Source organism: Eubalaena glacialis, chromosome 8, assembly GCF_028564815.1.
Source record: "Eubalaena glacialis isolate mEubGla1 chromosome 8, mEubGla1.1.hap2.+ XY, whole genome shotgun sequence".
Lineage (NCBI taxonomy): Eukaryota > Metazoa > Chordata > Mammalia > Artiodactyla > Balaenidae > Eubalaena > Eubalaena glacialis.
In genome coordinates, this window is record NC_083723.1 from 121,442,163 (window position 1) to 121,463,879 (window position 21,717).

General features: G+C 41.1%; 1 protein-coding gene across 2 annotated transcripts in view; it reads left to right on the plus strand.

Moving 5' to 3' along the window:
• Positions 1 to 21,717, plus strand: part of CNTNAP2 (contactin associated protein 2) — a 2,096,032-nt gene that overhangs the window by 1,826,665 nt on the left and 247,650 nt on the right. For both annotated transcript variants that reach the window (XM_061198858.1, XM_061198859.1), the window contains exon 17: positions 11,465 to 11,683. In XM_061198858.1, coding sequence (XP_061054841.1) covers positions 11,465 to 11,683 — 219 coding nt within the window. The remainder of the gene's footprint in view (positions 1 to 11,464; positions 11,684 to 21,717) is intronic.

The following is a 21,717-nucleotide window of genomic DNA, read 5'->3' on the forward strand; positions in this document are numbered from 1 at the left end:
CATTAATTTAAACATCTGAACATGCTGGCACTTCAGACCTGTGAGGATTTTACTTTGAGAAATAGCATGACCTTATTATTTGGGGCCATTTTTAATACGGAAAAAAACCTCACATCTTGTTCAAAATTATTTTATGGTAAAATTTGACTACTCTCTTTTTAATTCTCAGGTATCTTAAGAACAGGAAAGAAGTAAGGAGGAATGTTTCAATCTAGTTTTAAATTCCCTCTAATTTTCTGTATTTAAATGAAATCTCATTCCTTGCATTTTGATTAACTAATCTCTCTGATTAAACACTTGTTAAAATTATAGAATAGATTGGCTTAAAATGTCACCAACCTTTGCAAAAGAAGTGAAAATGATCAGATTGTAACTTTTAAATATTATACAAATAGTGTTTGTTCATTGTTGAATGATTTTCAAATCCAGAGAAGCAAAAAGAATAAACCCCCAAAATCAGCTATAATCTCAAATTCTAACGTATGTAATACCACTCTTCTGGTGTGCACATTTCCAAACATTTTTCTATGCGCTTATATATAATTTTTTACAAAAAAGAGATCATAACAGTACATACTGTTTGTAACCTACTTGTTTCAAGTAACAACATTTTAGAAACACATTTCCAGGTCAATTTTTTTTAAACTCCACAACAGTGATTTTTTTTCACCTGAGGGCACAGACTATATCAGAATCTCCAAGAGAGCATGTATGGTTTAGAAGATCATAACTTTATATTTACAAAACAGAACAGGAAAGCTATTGTTTTGTTATACAACCTACAGAATATAACACACACACAAAAAAAATCTTATTGGCTGGTAGAATGTTTATCTGAGATCTTCAGGGCTTTGTTTTATTGCCCATCAGCCTCCTACATCTGGGCATAACAACATCAGGAGGTGATAATTATGATTATTATGTCAACAAATGGGAGCATGGTTTTAAAAAAAAATTGGGAAATACGGTGTCTCAATTGCCAAGTTCTCCATTTAACCAATTATCCCTTACTGTTGGGCTTAACGTTTAAAAGGCAGATTTTCACACAATCTGATCTACAGGCTTCCTGTTACTAATTCTCAGACCATCCTACCACTACTTACCTAAAGTACGGAGCACGCTATTGCTGTTTAAGACTTTCTCACCTACCCAGCATGGAGCAGCCAGGGCAGGCTAAAATGATGAAAGAGGAAGACCTCATTCGGGAAGCCACACAAGGATGTGCCTCGCAGGGCAGTGCTCCTAATGGATGACCTGTTCCCAGAGCTCTTCCATTCACTCACCTTGTTGTCAAACCAACTGAGGCAGAGGCTGGCAAGTAGCTCAAGCCTACCCACAACTGTTCTCTCAGAGGAGCTCTTTAGACAGAAACCATGATCCATTCCTTCATCAAATAATGAACAAAGTAAACATGCTTGTCTGTACTTTGTACAAATTGGCCCTTTAAAAGGTTCTCACATGTTTTATATATACAATCTTTACGGAGGCAAAATATTTGTTTATGCAGTATAATCAAGGGAGTTGTCTTTTCAGCTATTATAACCAAAATTAGAGAAAAGGGAGAGTTCTTGATGTGATTCATTTTTGTTATTTAACATTATCCATTCCCATGGGATGCTTTGTTCAAGTAGAAGCTGGTTGGCCCAACCCCAAGGGACACTGTGAAGTTATGTCCTGTCATTTTCCAGAGGTGGAAGTACATGACCTGAAGGGTCTATTACTCTTCTACAATGTTAATTGGGCATTTCTCCAAGGATAATTTCAACCTTGAGATTCTAAGATCCTGTATTTTTCATATTCAACCCTAAGATTCCTCATTTCTAATATTCATTACTAAATAGAAGAACAACTGAAGTAATTGTAGCTAGAGAAAAACTATTAAGATAATTTAGATCTTTTGCAAGATTCCAAGGAACTTCTGCAGGTCTTTCACACTTTAAGAAAGTTGTTATGTAGAAAGAAAGTGACTCTCCTCTCCTCTCATTTCTCTCTGCGTTCCCGTTTAGATAAAATCTCTGCTGACCCCGTGGCATGGTTTCACTTTTTCTCCACTATTTGCCTGATACTGCAAATACTGTAGTTGAAGTGCATCTGGTGTTGTAATGGAAAACAGAATAAATCTATTTTTATATTCTGAGTTCATAGCATGTAGAATATAGAATTGTCATTTGGCACTTTTTTCCTCATTAGAGAGGTCTTGTCTGAAGTCATACCAAGCTGGCATTGAAAGAATCTGCTAGAAAGGAAACAATTTGCTGTAGAACAGAGAGAAAGAAACGGTGTCTGTGGTATGACCTATAGTCTGGGCTGAAACAGTCTATGGCAACCAGGAAATAGTCTGTTTTCCTTCTGACAGGCTTATTCACAGCTCTCACCAGCAGGCATGCACCTTCCAAAGCTTTATCCTTTTCTCCTTGGATCTTTGGCTTTTACTCATGATGTGTCCCCATAAGCATAGCCATCCATAGCTCAGTCATTTATAAATTACAATTAATTGACAGGTATGTTGTCTCCTTATAAGCTTCAGCGTGGTCCATGTTAACACCTGTGAGCTTTTTTCCAATTCAAGCTGTTTTAGCATCCAGTTGTATTACCTCCTTTGGCCCTCAAATCCCACACTCCATTCTCCCTGAACTCTCCATAGCCAGGTATCTCAACGAACATCACCTGAAACCAGCCCCATAAATCACCCCTGGTCCTCCACCAAGCACATTTCCTCCAATGAATGTTTTTCATTTTGCTGCACAACCTGACCTTGGTCAAGACAAAAGCTTCCTCGACATCCATTGCCTCCTCCATCCATTCTCCTCTCCATCTCAGGAGAATCCTTAGGCATCCAGTTTCGAGGTTTCTCTCCTGCATCTTCAGCATTTCCTTTTATCACAAATATTCTGTCCTCACAGTCACCATCTGGGACTTTCATTTACTCTTCCAAACTGGCACTCTCTGCCCAGCACACAAGTCCCCACTGATTCCAAACATGGGGGTATTTAAACCCTGACTACATGTCCCTTACTGAGGACAGGTGCCAGTTTCAAGCCACATGTCCTTTTGGAAAGCTTTTTGTCTTTTTCCTTTTTGACTCATATAGGTCCATTGATATTCAAGTTATTCTCAGAAAGTAGTTAAATGCATGGAGAAAACTAAAATTAGAAAGACTTTGCATTTTAAAGACAGCTCTCTGTTTTTTCATGGCCAATGGTAACTCCCTTTTGCTTCCTTTTCTCTGTGGATGCCTTTGTTTGTGAAGTTATTTTTTAACCATAATAAAAAGCTTAAAGGCAAAAATACATAAAGAGAAATACTTCTCATACTCAGGAGGTTATCAACATACCAGAGATTTAAAAATGAGTTCATAGCATTGATTGTTAAGCTCGAGGCATTTCCTTGAAGAACTTCCAAAAGACTTCAAATAAATTTTCTCCTTGCCAGTGTTCATTTTCAGATGTGTTTAACACTGAGATTTTGGGTGTGAATATGCATATTGGCTCTAAAATTTTCCATACTCACAAACTAAGACTATAGTAAAGAAAAATAGGGTTTTTTAAAAATTTCCTGCATAATATGAAAAGCAGTACAGCACAGTTAGAAAAACAGAAGCTCAATGCTTAGTTATAACTGGATGTTAGCATCTTACAGACTCAATTTCCTTATCTAGGCAGTGAAGGTGAGCTTGGAAGTTGGACTTCATTTTTGTACATCTTTCAGTCTGAACACTGTTGGACTTGATTACATGCCTCAAAAGCAAAGTGATTATTTTTGCAGAGAATTAGACCAACTGCAAACTTGGAAGGACCACTGCTCACACAAAATTTCACACAATTGTTTTGAGGGTCCCCCAAAACAGCCCACATTTTCAATGATTCTCTAAAAGGACTCACAGAGCTCATCAAAGGCTGCTCTACTCGTGGTTATGGTTATGACACGGAAAGAATGCAGATTAGAATCAGACAAGAGAAAGAGCACAGAGGGCAGAGACCAGGAGAAGCCCCAGGTACCAAGCCCCCAGGTGTGCTCTTCCTATAGAGTCATGGACACCTTACTTTCCCGGAATTGATTGTGCCAGTATGCATGGGGTACTGCCAACCAGGGCAGCTCCCCTGAGCCTCAGTGTTCAGAGTCTTTATTCAGGCTCCTTTATTTAGGAATTGTCCACTGCTCATGTGGCCAACCTTGGTTTCCAGCCCCTCCAGGGACTGAACTGTGTGATCCAAACCCCTACCCTACATCACATCATTGGTCTATCTGGGGTGGTCAGCCCCTACCCCAAATACTATTTGATGAGGTTCCTACCCCAAATACTATCTGGTAAGGCCAGCCTCCACCCTAAATCACATTGTTAGACTACCTGGCATGACCCAAGGCCCCCAGGCAGACAGAGACACCCCTACCAGGCATAACACTCCAAGGCTTTAGATATTATCTACCCAAAGCCAAGGGCAAAGTCCAGACCCCTCCTCGGACAAGGTTAAACTCTTCACTACACAGTTTGAAAATCTCTTGACGACAAGGAAGCAAAAGATTCCTAGGGCCTTCCTACTAGAATGAAACTTGGCAACCCTAGTGTTTAAAGTAGTATTCCATGTAAATTGATACAGCCACTATGGAGAACAGTGTGGAGGTTCCTTAAAAAACTAAAAATAGAACTACCATACAACCCAGCAATCCCACTACTGGGCATATCCCCTGAGAAAACCATAATTCAAAAAGAGTCATGTACCACAATGTTCACTGCAGCTCTATTTACAATAGCCGGGACATGGAAGCAACCTAAGTGTCCATCGACAGATGAATGGATAAAGAATATGTGGCACATACATACAATGGAATATTACTCAGCCATAAAAAGAAACGAAATTGAGTTATTTGTAGTGAGGTGGATGGACCTAGAGTCTGTCATACAGAGTGAAGTAAGTCAGAAAGAGAAAAACAAATACCGTATGCTAACACATATATTTGGAATCTATGGGAAAAAAAAATAGTCATGAAGAACCTAGGGGCAAGACGGGAATAAAGATGCAGACCTACTAGAGAATGGACTTGAGGATATGGGGAGGGGGAAGGGTAAGCTGGGACAAAGTGAGAGAGTGGCATGGACATATGTACACTACCAAATGTAAAATAGATAGCTAGTGGGAAGCAGCCGCAGAGCACAGGGAGATCAGCTCGGTGCTTTGTGACCACCTAGAGGGGTGGGATAGGGAGGGTGGGAGGGAGGGAGACACAAGAGGGAAGAGATATGGGGATATATGTATATGTATAACTGATTCACCTTGTTATAAAGCAGAAACTAACACACCATTGTAAAGCAGTTACACTCCAATAAAGATGTTAAAAATAAAATAAAATAAATAAAGTAGTATTCCAGGACCGCTTGTATCAGAGTCACCTGGCATTAGCAAAATACAAACTCCACAGGCCTACCCCAACTTACTGAGTGAGAGGAGCCTTGAAATGTGCGTTTTAAGCATGTTTCTTTAGCAGTTTCTTATGTAGGCCAAAATTTGAGAAATGTAATTTTGATTCAAGGTCTTTGTTCCCAAGAGTAGAGTGAAAATAGCGTGAGATGTAGAAATGGGAGAAAATTCTGCTTCTGGCTCCACTACTGGGTTTATCTTGGACAAGTCTTTGTTCCTCAAATGTTGTAGGTTTGGGAACAACATTTGGCCGAGTTTGTTTCAAACAGACGTGACTCATGTATCAAGTTTCTAGACTGAGGAATGTACATTAAGTTACTGTATGCCCTCAGGGAAGACGCTTACAGAATACAAGATGGCATTCCTTATGTATGCTTGTGTGTTAAGTTATGGTTTGCATTAGGAAAATGCATGGATTTCTTTTTTTCAGAGTATCTAGATAATTGTTTGGCCTCCATGGCAGGAGTGTTCCTATTCATTCATTCATTCATTCATTCATAAATTGTTGAGTGCTTACTCTGTGTCAAGCATGGTTCTAGGCACTGAACAAAACTGAACAAAATGGAAAATACCTCTGCTTTAATGAGTCCAGGAGCACATATATATTGTGCTAGATGGCGATACATGCTATGTAGATCCAGAAAATTAGGATAAAGGGGCAAAGGCAGCTAAAGGGGGTGGGGGGTTGCTATTTAACATAGAAGGTTTAGGGAAGGAATTTCTAATATGAGGGCTGTGTGCAGAGGGATAGAAAAGCAGCCGTAGAGTTATTTGGGTAAAGGGACCAGTAAGTGCTTAGGCACTGAGTTGAGAGCAGTTTCACAATGTAGTGAAAGAGAAAGCCTTAAGGTGATGGGGTAAAAGAAAGACTAAGAGGAGCAGACACAGATACAGAGCGTACAGGCAGCTCTTTCGAGGAATTTGGCAACAAAAGGGAGCAAAGAAATGGGATGTAAGGACAAGAGAAGGATTTTGTAGTGGAGGTGGTGGCTGTTAGCATTAGAGGTAGGTCCACACGGTCACGTGGAATGATTCAGTAGAGGACAAATTATAGACACTGTAGAAGGGGAGGGGGAATTGCTGGAGGGATGTCCTGGAACAGATAAGAAGGGATGGCACCCAGTGTGCAGTGGAGCCCCTGGCCTTGGACAGGATCATAGGTGTTCTCTTTACTTCTTCTTCCTGTTTCTCACCTCTGTGATCCCCATAATAACCTCATTTTCAGCCTACCTGTGTCTTCTCATACCCTTTCCTGTTGTCTAAATTCTTTTGTCTCCTAATGGACACTTAGCCCTTCCTTCATGAACAAGAAAAAGAAAGCAGAAAATTCATAACATTCCCCACTCGTAGAGTGAGGCTAGAATATCTGCTCTGCCTATTACCAGTTTTGTTGTATGGATCAAATGAGATTTGGTGCAGAATAGCTCTTTGGAAGCTATCCATCCTTGAACTTCACTTTAGAATGAAAGAAACAAATCATCATCAAAACTGCAACCGTGTTAGCTGGTCTTCTCAGTGTGCTCACTTTGTGTACCTTCCCTTGTGTTTTTACCTATTCTATGTTGAATGACCAATTTTTTCTGCTGCTTCCAACTGATGCTTTGAGTCTAATGTCTGAATGTTATCTCACCTGCTGGGAAAACCCAGAGTCCAAAAGCCTACTATTCTGGTCAGTTGTTAAATTCGTCTCTCAGTACATTAAGCCTGGAGTGATTTGTTTCCGAAAACAACTCATGGTTAGAATGAGGGTGAATAATGCCACCTGCTGGAATTACACTTGAAGGAGGGGAGGGAAAAAAAAAAAAAAAAAGTATATATATATATATATATATATATATATATATATACACACACACACACACACACACACACACACACACACACACACACACACCAAGAGCTGTCCATGGTTCTGTCCCATTCATTGCTTTGTCACAAATGAAGTCATGAGCCAGATGTGATCAAAGATGATTTCTGCCATCATGCTTGTTTCTAATGCCCATATGCCACCTTGTGCATTTCTCTTCTAATATCTCTCTTTTCTCCCTGTAGTGATCCAATATCTACCACTACTAGTGAGACCAGCTCTATTTCATTTATTGTTTCTCTTAGAATCTCTTGGAAATTAGATCATAGAATGTTCGCATTTGAAGGGACCTTAGAGCTCATCAGTGTTTTCAAACACATTTTGGACATAGAAACTCTTGGGAAACTACAGATGTAATCCTCCTTTCAGACACCAATAAACAGAGCCCAAAAGGTGACAAAGCAAAGTGAAGACTAGAACTCATAAATACTGATTGCTAAACCGTTCTCTATATCAGTTAAGATGCTTTTAGCTGCAAGAAAGATGGCTTGAGCAATAAGGGATATCTCACATAAGAAGTCTTGAAGTGGCTCCAGGAATAATTTAGGGGCTGAACAATGTCAGCTAAGCCCCAGGTCCATCCCATTTCCCTCCCTGTTCTCCTCAGTGTGTCTGAGGTTTACAGACGGCTCCACCAACACTAGAAACCACATCTCCACCCAAGACCAAGGAGCAAAAGGGGATGACTATCTCTTCTTTTACCAACTAATTAATTTTTCTTCCAAAGACTCCCCCTCATGTCTTACTGGCCAGAAGGAAATGATATAGCCCATCTTAAGTGGGTTGCTGGCAGGGAGCTCAGAATTCTCATATTTGACTTAGACAAATCCAGATACACCCTCTGGGCCTGGGGTAGGGCCATCCATACCTGAAGCATAAAGTTGTATGGAAGCACATAGTTTCCGGGCAAAATCAGGTCGGCTCACAAGGAAAAGGGTGGGGGATTGTCTAGCTGTTGGGCAGAATTCTCCATGGGTCTGTCCCATTTCTGCTTGTCTTCTGAACAAGAGGCATTGTCAGCTTTGTTCATACCTTTTAAAGGATGTGTGTATAGCAAACAGTCTCGGAGGATAGAATGTCTTCCTCCAGAACAGAGAGTAGATTTGTTTCCTGACCAGGATAATAAAGCCAATGTCTCTCCCCAGGACAAAAGTTAAGCAGGTTTGCTAGCAACCCTTTTAAAACTTCGGGGTTTCCTAAAGTCAGGGTTCCTTGGCTGTGATGCAAACTCACTGCACAGGCAGCATCCACCTGGGCTGCTCCACATGGCCCCCACGGGACTCTGGGGACCAAAGAAACCAAGGAGGATTGACGCTCATGCTGCCTGCTGCACCGTGAAGAATGCAGTGCTTTGTCTCTGACCCACGAGTCTCCTGTCTTCTGCCAGCATCTACAAAACGATGGCAGGCCAACTTGTGAGTTTGCAAGAAAGATGCTTCCCAGTTCCTGACACTAAGAGAAAGGCAACCATTCGTGTTTGCTACAGTGTTCTTTCTAATGAGCCACGCTAGAAACATCCAATCTTCAAATACTTATTTCTGAAAATAAGAATAGTTTCGATACGTCAGAAATTCCTTTTCTACAGTCAGAAACAGGGCAACACTTCAGTCTCCTGGAGAAACACATTAAGAGGATGGTGTCGTTGGCTCTCGTGTCTTTTACTCTGCCTCCCTTTCATTCGCTTGCTGACTCTCTCTGTAATTATCTCTTTTAAAATGTCAGCTCCTCTCACCCAGAGACGAAGAGCAATCAGCCACAAACTGAACTTCAGAAGCCTTTAAAACACACTTGCCGTTTGGCTGGGAGATAGGATTTCTCAAAGGCAACGTCAGGGAAGCTGACATTGAATGAATAAGCAAAAGGAACCCTTTCCCTCACTCTCATGCGGGGCCTCAGGAAGCACCAGAAGGGAAGTGGGATGGGCTGAAATTGTGAACATTACTTCAACAGAGCCTGGATGGAGGCTCTTGGAGGAGGATTCTGCTCTCAGAGGCCGTCGGCCTTGAGTCCCTCTTCCTGCACCCAGCTGGGGAGAGGACTGAGCTACAGCAGGTCCTGGAGACCTTCTTTCCTTCCCTAGAGGGAAGCGTTGATGTTAGGAACAGGGGATCTAGTGTGACAAGCAGAGAAGGAAGTATGGATATTTCCTGGTATCTGCTGGTCCTCAGAGTTTCTCCAAATAGTGACAACTTAAAGACCTCAACAAAAATTCGTCAGAGCAGGAGGAGAGGAGGAGAGGAAACTAGAGGAGCATTAATCCCTCTGAGTCAAATTTTAGGGTTAAACTCAATTTATCCCTAAATCGTATTTCCCTGATGGCTGTTGATGCCTTTGAAACAAAAACATCTTTCCTTCTTAGCTCAGGAAGCCTTGTTCTCTGGCTGTTCTGACAACTTACATTTTAAAATGCATGTGCTAAGACACAGCACTGCAAGAACAGAACAAATTCAATCTTAAAAACCGAGGTTACATTTTCCCCATTGACCATGCCGGAAATTCAGGGAAAGATCATTCAGTCCGTGAGTCGTATGATCGTCGACCCATATTCTGATCATACTTCTGCAGAAACCTTGGTGACGGTCACTGGCCTCCATCAGGTCACAGTGACCTCGGAAGGCAGGAGCTCCTAATTTACAGAAGAAATTTCACCAGAGCACGTGTGGCATCACCACAGGTGTTAAAATTAAAGTTCCCTGTCTAACGACATAAAGGAACCAAATTCCTTGGTACAATTAGGTTGATTAAATTGAGTTCTGCGTCTAATGTCCCTGGAGCTCAATAAAGTTAATGCACCTTTCAGAGGGGCCTGACCCAGAGGTGGGGAACAGTCTAGGTCTTGAGAGAACCTGGCCCACTGCGGTTTTTAAATGAGAAATTTGATTGCTTGCAACATCATCTCAAAATGGTACCAGTCCAGAGAAGCTGAATTTTTCATTAGCCTGGGGAAAAAAATGACAGATATTTAATTAAACTGCTTGGAGATTCGTCAGAGGCTCATTGATAGATAGAGGAGCTGAATCTCTTTATAAGCAAAGTTAGAAAATCCAGTGGTGTGCCACATCTTTCCTGTCAAAAGAATTCACCAAGCTAAGGAGCTGGGACCCGCATGCCACTACCTCTCCTGCCAATCGCAGGAAAAATATACACTTAAAAAAACATATTTATAAAGCACTAGGTAGTCACTGAGGAACTTGAAACCTAAAATGTGTTGTAAGAAAGCTACTTACAACTGCCAAAGCAACCTCCTAGTCCTGTTCCATGGTTGAAAGGTGATTTATTAACGGAGTTTGATTGGGAGCAGATCTATAAAACAAGAAGAAGAAGAAGAAGAAGAATGATTTGTGATTAGTGCTGGAGGGTAGGTTATGAGAAGGACCTGACATCCCAGATGGCGAACATCCAAGGTGTGCAACAAATGATTCAAGAAAGGGGTTTTTCTGCAGGACTCTGGAGCTGCCCTTTGCCCAGCCCCAGAGGTCCGGAAAAGATGTGGGTCATCCTCATTGCCTGCACAATTCACAGCTCCCTAACTTTCCCTAGGAACTTGAAGGATTAGATGAAGGAAATAAAGTTTTGTGAATTCCCCCAAAGCAGTAGCTCTCAACTCTAGCTATATATTAGGAGTTTCCAGGAAGCTTATAAAAAATGCCAGTGCCTACCCAGCTGAGTGGGAATCCCTGGGGACGGAGCTGGAGACAGGTGTGTTTCGTAAAGCTCTCAGGTGACGCTTGGTGCAGCCAGAGCTACAAGTCACGCCCTAGGAGCTACTGAAGAGTCACGGTGTATGTAGAGCCAAAAGGTCTCAGGCTCTGAAATCTGAGAAGCCTGGTTCCGATCCTGACTCCACTACTCACTAAACCTAAGATGCTCGACATGCGCTTAAGTGCTCCAGCCTTCAGTTCCTTATCTGGAAAGAGTCAATGATGGTAACTTCCTGATAAAATAAACAAATGTATACCTGACCCCCAATCCAAGTTTATTTTCCTCCCCCTGGTTATTAATGGTTAGCAATGGGTTCATGTTTTATCCCTCCTCAAAGGATTTCGCCTTGGACCTTTGTAGCAAGTGACTAGCTTAGATTACTCTTCTCTCCATGCTTTGTTTTACCTCTAGAATTCACCGCTGTTTGGTATCTGGGAGGGAGATACTCATGTGCCTTTGATGCTTTCTGCTCCTCCAGCTGCCACGGAAGTGTCCTTTTCATTTGATGTCGGAAACGGGCCAGTGGAGATTGTGGTGAGGTCACCCTCCCCTCTCAACGATGACCAGTGGCACCGGGTCACCGCGGAGAGGAATGTCAAGCAGGCCAGCCTGCAGGTGGACAGGCTACCCCGGCAGACCCGCAAGGCCCCAGCAGAAGGCCACACCCGCCTGGAGCTCTACAGCCAGCTGTTTGTCGGTGAGTGATGGGGCGGCAAGAGTGACTTCTCTGTTGCTTGAAATGACTTCCACCTTGGGAAAAAATAAAACTGCCGACGGAGGGTTCTGATAGAGATTTTTCCAAAAGTAAGTGTTTTTGCCTCTTGTGGTCTCCTCCGAAACAGAATGGAACAAGGAAGAGGACCCAGGAACCCTAAATCTCGTTCTACTCTCTGCTTTCTGTTGTGTTTTCTTTTTGGCCACATTGCACGACGTGTGAGATCTTAGTTCCCCGACAAGGGATCGAACCCGCGTCCCCTGCGTTGGAAGTGCAGAGTCTTAACCACTGGACCACCAGGGAAGTCCCTACTCTCTGCGTTCTAGAGCCCACAATCCTCATCTACAAAATGAGAGGGTGGGCTAGGACGTCTCTGAGGTCTCTGATCTATGCAGTTTTAGGTTTATGGTTTTAGAACTGCATAAAATTCCTTAATGATTTAGAGCACTTGTAAATGTGCAAAAGGAAGGATGGAAGAAGGGGAGGGACGGAGGGAGGGGAGAGAAAGAATGGGCTCCCTAAGTTCAGGTTTGCTTGAAATGATAAGTAGAAATCCACTCCTTTCTCTACCTAGCCTCAAGGTTCTAGGCAGAGAAAGACTTAGACTTCTCCTTACATAACATCTTTCCACAGAGGAAAGAGATCAACACTGAGAAGAAATTGAAACAGAGCAAAAGTAAAGCATCCTTTGCGAGAAGTAGATCTAGCCCCACATTCTGGTCTTTGCTTATGACACGTTCTAGCTGAACCTAACATTACTTTCAATCAATACTTGTTTCCATGGCTTGTGAGATTTTAACTTTTGCTTTCCAGAATACTAATATTTTAGGAAATTAGCTATTTTTCTTCTGTTGAATGAAAAGAAAGCAAGTTTGAAGGACTTGGTGGCTGTCTTGCCACCTTAGACCTCCCCTCTAGGTGTGTGTGGGTTAATTGGTCAAGTCTGTCAGCTGCGGTCTCAGGCCCAGCAAAAGCAGACATGACCTTCCACCTGGGCTCCACCCAGTGGAGGTCAGAGTCCCGACGGTGTCTTTCATAATTATGGCAGAATGTTTTAAGAACATTAGAAAGTCACAAAAAGACAGGTAAAATTAGATGTCCACTCCTTTGATGAAATGTGGGCAAATTGTTAGCGTAGTCAGTTAGCTTTGGAAGTAAGACTGACTTGATAACAAGCCACATCAGCCAGGGGCCGTGAAAGTCACAGATTTTGAAATAAAGTACTGACTGCTCCAACCCAACCAGAACTCAGTCCCTTCCAAATCCTCCCCTCAAGTTATAGTTCTCAAAATTACACATTATTTTTAAATTACTTTTTTATTGAAGTACAGTTGATTTACAATGTTGTGTTCCTGGTGTACAGCAAAGTGATTCAGTTATACATACATATATTCTTTTTCATATTCTTTTCCATTATGGTTTATCACAGGATACTGAATATAGTTCCCTGTGCTATGCAGAAGGACCTTGTTGTTTATCCATTCTATATATAATAGTTTGCATCTGCTAATCCCAAACTCCCAATCCAACCCTCCCCTGCCCCCTGCCCCCTTGACAACCACAAGTCTGTTCTCTATGTCTGTGAGTCTGTTTCTGTTTCATAGATAAGTGCATTTGTGTCATATTTTAGATTCCACATATAAGTGATATCTTACAGTATTTGTCTTTCTCTTTCTGACCTACTTTGCTTAGTATGATAATCTCTAGGTCCATCCATGTAGCCGCAAATGGCACTATTTCATTCTTTTTTATGGCTGAGTAATATTCCATGGTATATATATACCACATCTTCTTTATCCATTCATCTGTTGCTGGACATTTAGGTTGCTTCCCTGTCTAGGCTGTTGTAAATAGTGCTGCTGTGAACATAGGGGTGCATGTATCTTTTTTTTTGGCTGTGTTGGGTCTTCATTGCTGCATGCAAGCTTTCTCTAGTTGCAGCGAGCAAGGGCTACTTTTCATTGCGGCGCGCAGGCTTTTCATTGCGGTGCGCAGGCTTCTCATTGAGGTGGCTTCCCTTGTTGCAGAGCACGGGCTCTAGGTGCAGGCTTCTGTAGTTGTGGTGCGTGGGCTCAGTAGTTGTGGCTCACGGACCCTAGAGCACAGGCTCAGTAGTTGTGGCACACAGGCTTAGTCGCTCCCCCGCATGTGGGATCTTCCCGGACTAGGGCTCGAACCCGTGTCCCCTGCATTGGCAGGCGGATTCTTAACCACTGTGCCACCAGGGAAGTCCTGCACGTATCTTTTTGAACTATAGTTTTGTCCCGATATATGTCCAGGAGCGGGATTGCTGGATTGTATGGCAACTCTATTTTTAGTTTTTTGAGAAACCTCCATACTGTTCTCCATAGTGGCTGTACCAATTTACATTCCTACCTACAATGTAGGAGGGTTCCCTTTTCTCCACAGCCTCTCCAGCATTTGTTATTTGTAGACTTTTTAATTATTTTTATCAAACATCAGGTCCACTGATTCCTGCCAAAAGCTGTGAACGAATTCCCCTTTATCAATACATCTTACCCAGATCACCTAGGATAAGTTTCTTCCTAAATCCTGTTCATCCCAGGCATGCTGGTTAGATTCTACTTGGTTTTCATTATAACAGGTGACCCTAATTGACCCAATTGCTCATTTTTCTGAGATCTCCCTGGATGCAGAGATCCAATTTTACTTTTATCCCTTTCTGTCTACTGACTATAGTGGTCTCCACGAATCTTGGAAACCAAGTAAAGCTGTAAAATGAAAAAGAGTAGGGGGAGTAGAGTCATTTATTATGGTCTTGGAAAGAATTTTGATTCATGTAAACAAGATGACCTGGGAACAGCTTAATAAAAGAGAAGAGGAGAGGGCTGTGGTCAGAGTCTGACAGAACACTTAAATCTAAGGGAGAGGCAGAAAGAGTAGCATCTCAGGAAGAAGAATGAAGAGGAATGAAAAGAACAAGCAAGGAAAAACCAGGAGACGGGCTGTCACAGGAGGAGAGAGTTTCATGAAACTGCTTATCATTGACAAATAATATCAAGTCCCATGTGTAAAATAGAGCTAAGAAAATGTTCTTTGAATTTAGTAATTATGAAACCATTGTTGACTTCAGAGAGAGAAAAGTTTCAGAACAGTGGGCTGACATGATGAGTCAGCAACTTCCTTTCACTTGATGAAAAAGAGTAAGTCTCCTGTGCCAGTTTCTAATTTCCTGTTATCTGAGATGTGGGCGTGAGGCACATCTCTCGGACACAAGCTATTTGAGACAGTATGAGAAATATTGGTCTACAATAGAAGTCAACCCCAGGGGAAGTGGGGAGGGGCTTGTTTCCAGAAAACAACAAATTCAACAGCTCTGAAGTCCTGGAGCCAGTTATCCCAAGACTATTTGATAGGGATTCAGGCAACCAGGAAGTTGTTCTCAGTTCAGCTCTAATAACAAGTGTTACCACTTTTCCTCTTTGAGTCTTTTTTTTCATCGAATAAAGGAATTGGATTAGTTGGTCTCCAAACTTTCTTCCAACTTCAGCCATTTAGGATTGTGTGTTTAGAAGTGGTTTGAAAAGTTCTGAGTTGCCAAGCGATTACCCGTAACACCATGGGCTTGAATCCCACCTCTGCCACTTAGCATCTGAGGGACCACTGACAAGTTACCTAATATATCTGTCAAGTAGGGATACAGTTCCTACGTCTCAGGAGGAGATGAGCTAGTCCATGCTAAGTGCTCCGTAGAGTATCTGGCACAGAGCCAGTACTCATTAAATAGGAGGTATTTCTCTACCTTTTCCTTTACCTTTTATTCCCTTAGCTTTCTTCTTCCTCCATGTAATATTCACCCTCTCCTACAGAACTCACTTCCCTATAGAACTCACTTCTAACTGGCTTGTTTTTTCCTTCCCAAAATACTGACCTGAAATGGGATCACTTCACCCCACCAGCCCTGAAGGAAAGGTCACGTGCTACATGGCCCTCGACATCCAAAGTCACTCCACAGTCACTCCGCTCACCTGCCATGGTGGCCACAGAGCAGCAAGCGAGGGCCCAGGAATTTTCTCACCAAGAAAGCAAGTGAGCATCCCTCTGAAAACACCACCCAGCATCCCTGTCCACAGCGGAGACTTGGGGCAGAGCTGCCCGAGAGCTCCATCAGGGTTCTAGAGAAGGAAGGGCTTAAAAGCTCAACCTAGAGCTAAAAGACGTTCTTGGCTTTGGACTCTATGGAAGGCCACCCTCTGCCCACTGCCTACGTTAGCAAAGCCAGGATCCTGTCTCCTCTTCCAAAGTCACTGAAAAACAGAGGATACAGTTCTCTTCACTCTACATGTAAAATATAATTAGAGGGTAGAGCCTCCTTTCCATTGGATAGTCCCCCGCCGCGAGGTGGGAGGAGATAAGGCTCCATCCTTCAATAACACTTATCTACCCAACAACTGGGCTGGGATAGCAGTAGAGTCTCCATGGCATAGACGAAGAAACTGTGACTCAGAGAGCCTAAGTAAACTGCCTGATGCCATACAACTACATGCAGTGATGAATGTGAGATTCAGACTTGGATTTGTCTGGCTCCAAAATCTCTGTTCCTTCTATGACAATAAAACAAAGGAGAAGAAGAGCAAGAGAGCCATGTGGCTGACAGGGTCTTGGTGCCCCGGCCTGGTGTCAGGCCTGAGCCTCTGAGGTGGGAGAGCCGAGTTCAAGACATTGGACCACCAGAGACCACTCGGCCCCGTGTAATATCAGTCGGCAAGAGCTCACCCAGAGATCTCCGTCTCAATGCTAAGACCCAGCTCCACTCAACGGCCAGCAAGCTCCAGTGCTGAACACCCCATGGCAGACAACTAACAAGACAGGAACACAACCCCACCCATTAGCAGAGAGGCTGCCTAAAATCGTAGTGAGTTCACAGGCACCCCAAAACACACCAACGGACGTGGCCCTGCCAACCAGAAATACAAGATCCAGCCCCACCCACCAAACACAGGCACCAGTCCTCTCTACCAGAAAGCCTACACAAGCCCCTGAACCAACCTTACCCACTGGTGGCAACACCAAAAACAATGGGAACTATGAACCTGTAGCCTGTGAAAAGGAGACCCCAAAAACAGTAAGTTAAACAAAATGAGAAGACAGAGAAATATGCAGCAGATGAAGGAGCAAGGTAAACACCCACCAGACCAAACAAATGAAGAGGAAATAGGCAACCTACCTGAAAAAGAATTCAGAATAATGATAGTAAACATGATGCAAAATCTTGGAAATAGAATTGAGAAAATACAAGAAACGTTTAACAAGGACCTAGAAGAACTAAAGAGAAAATAAACAATGATGAACAACACAATAAATGAAATTAAAAATTCTCTAGAAGGAATCAATAGCAGAATAACTGAGGCAGAAGAACGGATAAGTGACCTGGAAGAAAAAATAGTGGAAATAACTACCGTAGAGCAGAATAAAGAAAAAAGAATGAAAAGAATTGAGGACAGTCTCAGAGAATTCTGGGACAACATTAAACGTACCAACATTTGAATTATAGGGGTCCCAGAAGAAGAAGAGAAAAAGAAAGGGTCTGAGAAAATATTTGAAGAGATTATAGTTGAAAACTTCCCTAACATGGGAAAGGAATAGTCAATCAAGTTCAGGAAGCACAGCGACTCCCATACAGGATAAATCCAAGGAGAAACACACCAAGACACATATTAATCAAACTATCAAAAAATAAATACAAAGAAAAAATATTAAAAGCAGCAAGGGAAAAGCGACAAATAACATACAAGGGAATCCTCATAAGGTTAAAAGCTGATCTTGTAGCAGAAACTCTACAAGCCAGAAGGGAGTGGCAGGACATATTTAAAGTGATGAAAGGGAAAAACCTACAACCAAAATTACTCTACCCAGCAAGGATCTCATTCAGATTCGACAGAGAAATCAAAATCTTTACAGACAAGCAAAAGCGAAGAGAATTCAGTACCACCGAACCAACTTTACAACAAATGCTAAAGGGACTTCTCTAGGCAGGAAACACAAGAGAAGGAAAAGACCTACAATAACAAACAGAAAACAATTAATAAAATGGTAATAGGAACATACATACCAATAACTACCTTAAATGTAAATGGATTAAATGCTCCAACCAAAAGACATAGACTGGCTGATGGATACAAAAACAAGACTCATATATATATGTATGCTGTCTACAAGAGACCCACTTCAGACCTAGGGAAACATACAGACTGAAAGTGAGGGGATGGAAATAGATATTCCATGCAAATAGAAATCAAAAGAAAGCTGGAGTAGCAATTCTCATATCAGATAAAATAGACTTTAAAATAAAGACTACTACAAGAGACAAAGAAGGACACTATATAATGATCAAGGGATCAATCCAAGAAGAAGATATAACAATTGTAAATATTTACAAACCCAACATAGGAGCACCTCAATACATAAGGCAAATGCTAACAGCCATAAAAGGGGAAATCGACAGTAACACAATCATAGTAGGGGACTTTAACACCCCACTTTCACCAATGGACAGATCATCCAAAATGAAAATAAATAAGGAAACACAAGCTTTAAATGACACATTAAACAAGATGGACTTAGTTGATATTTATAGGACATTCCATCCAAAAACAACAGAATACACTTTCTTCTCAAGTGCTCATGGAACATTCTCCAGCATAGATCATATCTTGGGACACAAATCAAGCCTTGGTAAATTTAAGAAAATTGAAATCCTATCAAGTATATTTTCTGACCACAATGTTATGAGACTAGATATCAATTATGGAAAAAAAACTGTAAAAAATACAAACACATGGAGGCTAGACAATACACTACTAAATAACCAAGAGATCACTGAAGAAATCAAAGAGGAAATTAAAAAATACCTAGAAACAAATGACAATGAAAACACGATGACCCAAAACCTATGGGATGCAGCAAAAGCAGTTCTAAGAGGGAAGTGTATAGCAGTACAATCCTACCTCAAGAAACAAGAAACATCTCAAATAAACAACCTAACCTTACACCTAAGGCAATTAGAGAAAGAAGAACCAAAAAAACCCCAAAATTAGCAGAAGGAAAGAAATCATAAAGATCAGATCAGAAATAAATGAAATAGAAACAAAGAAAACAATAGCAAAGATCAATAAAACTAAAAGCTGGTTCTTTGAGAAGATAAACAAAATTGATAAACCATTAGCCAGACTCATCAAGAAAAAAAGGGAGAAGACTCAAATCAGTTAGAATTAGAAATGAAAAAGGAGAAGTAACTGACACTGCAGAAATACAAAGGACCATGAGAGATTACTACAAGCAACTATATGCCAATAAAATGGACAACCTGGAAGAAATGGACAAATTCTTAGAAAAGCACAACCTTCTGAGACTGAACCAGGAAGAAACAGAAAATATAAACAGCCCAATCACAAGCACTGATTTGAAACTGTGATTAAAAATCCTCCAACAAACAAAAGCCCAGGACCAGATGGCTTCACAGGCGAATTCTATCAAATATTTAGAGAAGAGCTAACACCTATCCTTCTCAAACTGTTCCAAAATATAGCAGAGGGAGGAACACTCCCAAACTCATTCTATGAGGCCACCATCACCCTGATACCAAAACCAGACAAAGATGTCACAAAAAAAGAAAACAGGCCAATATCACTGATGAACATAGATGCAAAAACGCTTAACAAAACACTAGCAAACAGAATCCAACAGTACATTAAAAGGATCATACACCATGATCAAGTAGGGTTTATCCCAGGAATGCAAGGATTCTTCAATATACGCAAATCAATCAATGTGATACACCATATTAACAAATTGAAGGATAAAAATCATATGATCATCTCAATAGATGCAGAAAAAGCTTTCAACAAAATTCTACACCAAATTATGATAAAAACCCTCCAGAAAGTAGGCACAGAGGGAACTTACCTCAACATTATAAAGCCCATATATGACAAACCCACAGCCAACATCATTCTCAATGGTGACAAACTGAAACCATTTCCTCTAAGATCAGGAACAAGACAAGGTGGCCCACTCTGACCACTGTTATTCAACATAGTTTTGGAAGTTTTAGCCACAGCAATCAGAGAAGAAAAAGAAATTAAAGGAACCCAAATCAGAAAAGAAGAAGTAAAACTGTTACTGTTTGCAGATGACATGATACTATACATAGAGAATCCTAAGGATGCCACCAGAAAACTACTAGAGCTAGTCAATGAATTTGGTAAAGTAGCAGGATACAAAATTAATGCACAGAAATCTCTTGCATTCCTATACACTAATGATGAAAAATCTGAAAGAGTAATTAAGGAAACACTCCCGTTTACCATTGCAACAAAAAGAGTAAAATATCTAGGCATAAACCTACCTAAGGAGACAAAAGACCTATATGCAGAAAACTGTAAGACACTGAGGAAAGAAATTAAAGATGATACAAACAGATGGAGAAATATACCATGTTCTTGGATTGGAAGAATCAACATTGTGAAAATGACTCTACTACCCAAAGCAATCTGCAGATTAAATGCAATCCCTTTCAAAACTACCAATGGCATTTTTCACAGAACTAGAATAAAAAATTTCACAATTTGTATGGAAACACAAAAGACCCCGAATAGCCAAAGCAATCTTGAGAAAGGAAAACGGAGCTGGAGGAATCAGGCTCCTGGACTTCAGACTATACTACAAAGCTACAGTAATCAAGACAATATGGTACTGGCACAAAAACAGAAATATAGATCAATGGAACAGGATGGAAAGCCCAGAGATAAACCCACGCACATATGGTCACCTTACCTTTGATAAAGGAGGCAAGAATATACAATGGAGAAAAGACAGCCTCTTCAATAAGTGTTGCTGGGAAAACTGGACAGCTACATGTAAAAGAATGAAATTAGAAAACTTCCTAACACCATACACAAAAATAAGCTCAAAGTGGATTAAAGACCTAAATAGAAGACCAGACAATATAAAATTCTTAGAGGAAAACATAGGCAGAACACTCTATGACATAAATCACAGCAAGATTCTTTTTGACCCACCTCCTAGAGAAATGGAAATAAAAACAAAAATAAACAAATGGGACCTAATGAAACTTAAAATCTTTGGCACAGGAAAGGAAACCATAAAGAAGACGAAAAGACAACCCTCAGAATGGGAGAAAATATTTGCAAATGAAGCAACTGACAAAGGATTAATCTGCAAAGTATACAAGCAGCTCATGCAGCTCAATATCAAAAAAACGAACAACCTAATCCCAAAATGGGTAGAAGACCTAAATAGACATTTCTCCAAATAAGATATGCAGATTGCCAACAAACACATGAAAGGATGCTCAACATCACTAATCATTGGAGAAATGCAAATCAAAACTACAATGAGGTATCCCCTCACACCAGTCAGAATGGCCATCATCAAAAAATCTACAAACAATAAATGCTGGAGAGGGTGTGGAAAAAAGGGAACCCTCTTGCACTGTTGGTAGGAATGTAAATTGATACAGCCACTATGGAAAACAGTATGGAGGTTCCATAAAAAACTAAGACTAGAACTACCATATGACCCAGCAATCCCACTACTGGGCATATAGCCTGAGAAAACCATAATTCAAAAAGAGACATGTACCACAGTGTTCATTGCAGCACTATTTACAATAACCAGGACATGGAAGCAACCTAAGTGTCCATCAACAAATGAATGGATAAAGAAGATGTGGCACATATATACAGTGGAATATTACTCAGCTATAAAAAGAAATGAAATTGAGTTATTTGCAATGAGGTGGATGGACCTAGAGTCTGTCATACAGAGTGAAGTAAGTCAGAAAGAGAAAAACAAATACCATATGCTAACACATATATAGGGAATCTAAAAAAACAAACAAAAAAAATGGTTATGAAGAACCTAGGGGCAGGACAGGAATAAAGACGCAGAACTACTAGAGAATCGACTTGAGGACACGGGGAGGGGGAAGGGTAAGCTGGGACAAAGTGAGAGAATGGCATGGACATATATAC